The following is a 7900-nucleotide window of genomic DNA, read 5'->3' on the forward strand; positions in this document are numbered from 1 at the left end:
ATACTCTAGTTATACACGATATATACATAGATTATACATATATTTTACATTGGCCAACTATTTTTATTTTATGCAGCTTGGTGGGTGGGATACTTTCAATATGAACAATTCAAGATTCATATCAGTACAGCAGAAATTGCAATTTCTCAGCAACAATTGAGAAAAGATGGTACTTCAAGACACAAATATTATAGAAGATATAATAAAGATCCATAGTAGTACTACGAAAAGAAGCAAACTTTATTAGTACATAAATACATATTGCTTCTCTAAACAAAACTTGAAGGATTAACACACCTAAATCCTTCCTTCTCTTCCTCAACCTTTCATATTCCAAAAACACATAAAAAGTGGGAAAATTATCTAATTATACATAGTTGGAAAACTCTTTTTTTTTTTTTTTTTCCTTTCCTCATAATACATAGTAGTAGGAGATTCATTATCCTCATAAGATTCTTCTCCACAACTCAACATTCAAGAACTCAAAAGGAGAAAAATGTTAAAAGAGGGAACCCCCTTGTTGTAGACCCTTGAGTATAGTTATTATTACGTTCCTCGGACACTTCAAAAATGTATTAAGGTGCATGCCGGATTCTTCAAAGGAGGTACATTTTTGAAGGATCTGACACGGGTGACACGACAAAGTTGAAATTTCTTCATTTTCTTCCTTTTTCATAGTAACCATTCAAATCTTCAAACATACTGGTGCTGGTGACATAGTCTAGTGTATATACAGCAAAAGCTTCTCAGATTAGTACTGCTGGTATTTATAGGACCGTTAGCAAAACCTATGTTACTCGGACGCTTCAAAAATGTTGTCAAAGTAGTGCATTTTGGAGAATCTAACACCGGTACAGAAACAATTTTGGATAGTCTGAGCAACGTAGAGCAAAACCAGTAATCTTGTTCAGTTTAGATCAGCCATTGAACTTGTCTCTCCTCCATTAATCACCCATGGGTGTCCTGAAATTAACAAACAACATAAAAATTAGCTCAAATTCACCAAAAATCATAGTATAAATGAAGGGCCAAAAAGAAAAAAACTACTTTTTCCCAAATACCCACAATTTTCATAACCAAATACCTCTCAAAAAGAATCAAAAACTAAAACTTAAGCTCCAAGACATTCTATAATGCCCCATAGCAACTAAACATCACATAAAAAAATTCATCTTTTGTACAACCAAAAAAAACAGGGACAGACCAAAACTAAATAAAACCCAAAGAATTGGGCAAAAGTTAAAGATTCTGAATCTCAACATTCTATCTGTACCACATAAACTAGACAAGACGACAAAGTACAAATCAGAGAAAAGAGTACTTACTGAGTACTTGTTCAGCCGAATATCTTTTAAAAACATCCTTACAAATCATCTTCCTCAACAGATCCTTCGCTTCACTCGAAACAGACCTAAATAACTTCGTAGGAAACCTCAAATTTCCTCGAATAACAGCTTGAAATGTCTCCGTCGGAGTCTCACCGTAGAAAGGTGGAACCCCAGAGAGCATAATATACAGAATAACTCCCATACTCCACACATCCACTTTCTCATTATACTCTTTACCTAACAGCACTTCAGGTGCAACGTAGTACGGTGTGCCAACAACCCCATTCATCACGCTTCCTTCACATCCCACGAACCATTCAGCCGATCCGAAATCAGTTAACTTCACACTACCATTACGGTCGAACAGTATGTTATCCGGCTTCAAATCACGATGAGCAACGCCCATGTGATGACAGTAATGAACAGCTGATGCAACTTGTTTCAGAATCTTAGCAGCTTGTGGCTCACGTAATGATCCAGCAGAAACAAGGTCGTATAAATCGCTGTTGGGACAATAATCCATTACCATATGGAGAAAGTTATCGTCCTCGTAAATCTTATGTAGATGAACAATGTTGTTATGACCAGACACGATTTGGAGGAGCTTAGGCTCTTTAATGAGACATTCACGGTCGATGGAATCTTCGAGGAGATTCTTGTTAATGGTTTTGACGGCGAAGGATTCTCCGGTCACCGGAGATTCACAACGGTAAACGGTGCCAAATTTACCACGGCCAATTTCTTCACAAATTTGGAAATCGTTTTTCAATGTTTGGAACATATTTTAAGGTTTTGTTTGGTTGGTTTCTTTGGGGGGGTTTGGGAAGGGAAAGGAGGTGTATTTATAGAGGAAAAACAGTGAGGAGGGTATTTTTGGCAATAGGAAAATATCGAATATTCGAATAATTTAGAGTCGGTTTTAGTATATTACTTTTTCGATTCATGCTCTCTCCGTCCCATATTACTTGACTCATTGATTTTTTACACAATCTTTTAAAAGAAATTTTTAAAAATATAAATTAAATTATATGACCTTATTAAACTCACATTAAATAAGAATAAAATTGAAAAAAATACTTAATTTTTTAAATATGACAACTATTTTGAGTAATATGAGACGAAGAAAGTATATTTTAAAAATAATAAAAAATATAACTAAATTTGTTATCTTATTTTTTAGTTATAATAAATTTAATATTTTATAAATTATATTGAGTATTAAATAGTTATTAATAAGATGAATATAAATAAATAAGTACTTAATGTGGACAGTTAAAAACAGAGGGTAGGAGTAATTTGGTGGAAGATGGAGAAAGAGAATCTTTTTAATGAGTAGTTAATATTATTTGTGTGTGGTAATAAAAGCTATTCAAGGTTTAGAAGCTCAATTTTTGGGTCTTGTGAGCTGGCAAATAGGATGGGGGTATTTTTGGAAATAGAAAAGAAATAGAATATTCGAATAATTTAGAGGCATGATATAGTTTGGAGGACAGATGGAGAAAGATAATTCAATAAGATGGATTGTTCTTTTATTTCCTTTTTATTAGGGAAAGAATTTCCTTTTTATCAGGGAAAGAATTTCTTTAGAACTAGCAATATTTGTGTAGTTATAAAAGCTAGTCAATAGAGACAGATACCAATTAATTAGGGGTTTCGACAGGGTTGAAGAAGACGTGTAAGACATCAAGTAGTTAGAGCTTCGTTTTTTTAGTGTCTTATAATTTAATTTTTTTTTTACTCATTTTGAGAAGTCAAGAAGTTGCAAAAAGTTAATACAGAGTCTTTATATTTGATTGTCCGAAATTAAGTGAGCGGTTGACGTTAAAACCTCAACCGAAAATCTTTCATTGTGTTGCATAATATCGATTTTTTCACTTATATCTTTGAAAGCAAAAAGGTTGGTCTTATATCATCTAATTATAATATTCTTTTTTTATATATATAGAAACTTTTTATAAGAGTTTTTTTCTTGAATCGTATTTTGTAAACTATTAATTTATGGACTAAATTTTAAATTTTACAAAAATGAAATCACAAATTAAACTTGGAAATGAAATTCTATCTTTAACAAGATTTAAGATTTTAAATGAATTTGAAGTTTTATTGAAATATCATAAACAAACATTAGTTTCAAATCAAAATTTCGAATTCGAGCTAATTAAAAGTTACTTATTTTAAAAATGTTTATAAGATTTTCATTGTTGTTGAAATTTAGGAAACAAAGTGTCGGATTTTGTGGCCACATTTCTCTAGTTGTTGCTATTAAAACATTTAAAATTTACTATTTAAATTTCACAATTGAAAAAAAATTGAAACCAATTTTTTTTATATATTTTGTACCCCTACTAGTTAGTAAACTTGACTACGTAAGCAATTGTGTCATTCTTCAATTTCATGCATATAAATATTTGTGAACCGTCATGAAAATGGACTATTACGTACGAAATTGAAAAGGAAAATTATTTTTATTTGTTTAAAATAATTTTTTTTGGGAAATTAGGTTAAATCCCTCAACATGGGACTTGTTGCTATTGGTGTAGCTAGTATATAAAATTAAATTTGTAATATGCTTGTGCAATATTTAAATTTAAGTACTTCATTCCTTGCTTGTAATTTAGAACTTCTTATTTTATTTAGAGTAAAATATCTAGTATCCCCTAAATTATGATCAAATTTGTTATGATATACTTTAAATTCACATGGATTTTATTACCTCCAAATAAAATTTTAGCGTATTTTTGTCAATCTTTTTAATTGATATGACATCTTTTTAACTGACGTGACACCTTTGATGTGGGCCTCATTTTTATCTAATAAAGATGTCACATGGATCCTATTACCCTCTGAAATTTTTTTTAGCATAATTTTGTCAATATTTTTAGCTGATATAACATCTTTTTAACTGACGTGGCACCTTTGATATGGATCCTATTTTTATGTAATAAAGGTGTCACGTTAGCGAAAAATAAAGGGTGATGAAAATACGCTAAAATTGACTTCACGGGGTAATAGGACCCCTATGAAGTTGGAGTGTGTCGTAGCAACTTTGACCATAATTCAGGGTACTGGATGCTTACTCTTTTATTTATAAACATGGTCTAATATTTATGAGAATATAACAACAATAATCAATTTAGTGTAATCTAACGGGTGATATCTAAAGCTATTTTTGATAGACTCTCGACAACTCTCTCCTTCTTTATTTAGATTTGGGATTGACAACGCGAACGAACTCATACAAACAAAATTTATGATTGCGAATATTTAATGAAATATTTTTTTAAAATATTGTTGGTTTATACGAAGAAAATAATGTCACATAAAATGAATGAAATATTAAATGTGTTTAAAATTAAAATAATGTATAGGAATCTTGGGATGTAACAGTATATAATGTTATCTTAAAACTTATATTCTTTTTCCTTCTTTAATTGACAATTTGCAATTGAATTTTTAGCATAATTATTCTAATTAAATTTGAAAAGAATCAATCTCCTATTAATTTCCACCTGCTGGGTCCTCAATATTCCTAAGGGACATCTATTTCTGTTATACAATTAGTAAACTGATAAAATGGTGTTGAGGAATATTGATATATAATATCACGTATATATTATCCCTAATCTTATTTATTTATTTTTACTGACAACTTGGATGTTTGTTAGAATATATAACCTAATTTATAAGTGTGTTTATAGAAATAAACAATAAAAGAACAATTGATTCAGATAATATAGAAAACATTAGATTATTAATCTTGCATAATTAGGACTAATAAGAAAATATCATAAAGCTAATTCCACTTTTCCAAGTATTTGTTCTCATCATCATATTGGAACAAAAACCTAGTGATAATTTTAGAAAACTTTAATGCAAAGATCTTTTTTCTGTATTAAGGTTTGAAAATATTTGTGTAATTTTGTTTATGAGAGTAGTATGATTTCACATATCTTGTTTTTTTCTTTTTTTTTTCTAAATAAAGAGACTTTAATTAAGATTGATTTAAGCAAATTTCTCCTTTTAAAGTTAATTACGTAGATTTTGTCACTTCAAAAGCTGTGCAAATATAACTTTCAAAAATTATCCTTTCAAAAAAGTTCAATTTGAATATAGTATTTATTATATATTACTCAATCTTAAAAATAAAATATTAGACGTTCGTCTGACGTTTAAAATAATTTTTGAACGAACTACTTTCGCTGGATCAAAAAAAAGGAGTTAGAAATTGAGACGTGGAAGATTGGAAAATTAAGTGTACGTTACTTTAAGAAATTGACAAAACAAATAAATTGCACAAATAATCCAAAAATTATATACTATATGAAAGAAATTATGGTCCCAAATAACTCCTATTTTCCACCATGTGGACCTAACATGTCGAGCATGAAAAAGAAAGAACAAAAGAAAAAAAAAGTTGAAACTCGTAGATAAATTGTTTAGTTAAGAGTAACATGAAAAATTTAAAAGTTTAAACAAATTAAGAAGAAAAGTATATTGACGTAGCATATAATGAAAAGAAAGAAATAATAATTAAGGTTTTTTTGAAAGATATTAGACAAATGTTGTAGCTATACATTTATCTTTTCTCGACTAAAATTAGGTGGTCTCTATTGCTCGTATTTACAAAAGAAAACTAATTCGACAATAAATGATTCAACCAATTTGTCTTTAGTCAAAAGTCTCTGTGTGAATAATAATTAAATTTTTTTTAATGATATTAATTAGAGAAATGTTGTAGCTATACATTTATCATCTCTCGACTAGAAATTGGGTTATTTGTATTGCTCATATTTACAGAAAAACTTATTCGACAGTTAATGATAGTCAAAACTCTCTGTGAATTATAATTAATGGTTTTTGAATGATATTAGAGGAATGTTGTAGCTATACATTTATCACCCCTCGATTAAAAACTAAGTGGTCTCTATTAGTCATAATTCCAGAAAAACTAATTCGACAGTTAATAATTTAACCAATTTATCTTTAGTCAAAAATATCGGCGTAAACGATATCCACATGTCAATGTCTTTTAGCATTTCTTCTTCTTCTTCTTCATTTCAAACTAAAGTTTCTTGTTAGTTTAATTCTCTTTCTCAAAAGGAGGGGGAAAAAAACTCAATGTAAAGTTGGTGACTTCTATTATTCAAGAAAATGAAACCACCCCTCCTTAAGAATGTGTTAAAAGTGGAATTAATTATGTAGTCATGAATTTTTGACGAAAATTAAATAAATCGGCTGTCAAAAGCCCCCAAAATTAAATAATATGCATAACAAATAAATAATAAACTAATATTCCATTTACTAGTCATTGAAAATAATCATCATTTTTATATATAGTTAAATAGTACTACTTAATTAATTACTTAAGTTATGTTTAGGCATCATTTTCTTCTATTTGGAGTGGGTAAAAGTCCCACATTGATTGGTGAATGGACTGGTAGTTTGCTTATATGGACTTGGGTAATCCTCACCACTTGAACTAGCTTTTGGGGTGTGAGTTAGGTCCAAGACCAATTTTAACATGATATCAAAATCAGGCCCATTCCAAATCTTTGTTCACCGATGATGAGCCCCGTATTATGTTGTCCACGCTCCAGTTAGCCTGGACATGCGGGGAAGTGTTACGTATCCCAAATCGGAAGAAGAAAGGGTCCTTGGTCTCCTTATAAGGCTTGGACAATCCTCCTCTTCTTGAGCTAGCTTTTGAGGTTGAGTTAGGCCCAAAGTCTATTCTTTACATGGTATTAGAGCCAAGTCCATCCCCGTTTTGAGCTCCCGATCCACGCGCCAGTGTCAGTTGAGCCTGAATATGAGGGGGTATTAGAGTGGGTAAAGTCCCACATTGATTGAGGAATGGAGTGGTAGTTTGCTTATACGGACTTGGGTATACTAGTAGTAAATTCAATTATGGTAGCAACCAGTTATGGGATGGTTAAGATCCCTCTATTAAAAAGTTTTAATTTGAAATTTCGAATAGAATAACGTACCTTTTAAAATAATTATATAAAAAATTATTTATAATTTTTTTTTCTTTCAAAAAAAAACCTGCACCTGTTAATTAGTTGACAGCGCAGCTAAAAGTTTCTAAACCCATGTGGTAGGCCAAATGTTGCAATCTTTTTTTTTTTCATTCACAATCAAAAATATATCAAGAATATGGTTGGGTTGGGGGGAGGGGGGGTTGATAATCTTTGATAAGTTATCTTGTGATGAGCTATTATGTGTGATAATTACATTGTTGTTTTCACACTTGAAATAGTACCATCATAAAAAATTATGGTGATAAGATAAGTAACCTTTTATTACTTTTTTGAATTTTCAAGTTTGAGATTTGAAAATGATAAGTATTATCTTTTAACGAGAACTCAAATTAGTCAGATCAATAGAAAATCTTGTTAAATCTCATAAATTACAATATCAAAAGTGGTGTGATGCTTCAAGAGTAGGTTAAAATTTCATCTCTAAAAACAACAATGAAAAGAAATGTTCAAGAATATATTAACATTTTTTTTTATATATAGCTTTCGTCAAATTTACCTTAGTTTGTTTAGTATTTGATTCAAATCAAAAGA

At 30.1% G+C, this 7900-nt stretch overlaps 1 protein-coding gene across 1 annotated transcript; it reads right to left on the reverse strand.

The window, feature by feature from the left end:
* Nucleotides 1-219: 219 nt before the first annotated feature.
* LOC107856889 (phosphoenolpyruvate carboxylase kinase 1) lies at nucleotides 220-2148 on the reverse strand. Its single transcript, XM_016701856.2, has 2 exons — nucleotides 1326-2148; nucleotides 220-963 (listed from the first exon to the last, which is right to left on the reverse strand). The coding sequence occupies exons 1-2, from the start codon at nucleotides 2107-2109 to the stop codon at nucleotides 908-910; spliced, it is 840 nt and encodes a 279-aa protein (XP_016557342.2). The 5' UTR covers nucleotides 2110-2148; the 3' UTR covers nucleotides 220-907.
* Nucleotides 2149-7900: the final 5752 nt, after the last annotated feature.

Source organism: Capsicum annuum, chromosome 5 (assembly GCF_002878395.1).
Source record: "Capsicum annuum cultivar UCD-10X-F1 chromosome 5, UCD10Xv1.1, whole genome shotgun sequence".
Lineage (NCBI taxonomy): Eukaryota > Viridiplantae > Streptophyta > Magnoliopsida > Solanales > Solanaceae > Capsicum > Capsicum annuum.

Excerpts from the sequence above, each read along its gene's own strand:
- LOC107856889 (XM_016701856.2), bottom strand. The coding sequence starts at position 2,109 with ATGTTCCAAACATTGAAAAACGATTTCCAAATTTGTGAAGAAATTGGC. Across the intron at positions 964-1,325 it reads TTCGGCTGAACAAGTACTCA|GACACCCATGGGTGATTAAT; the intron begins GTAAGTACTCTT and ends TGTTAATTTCAG.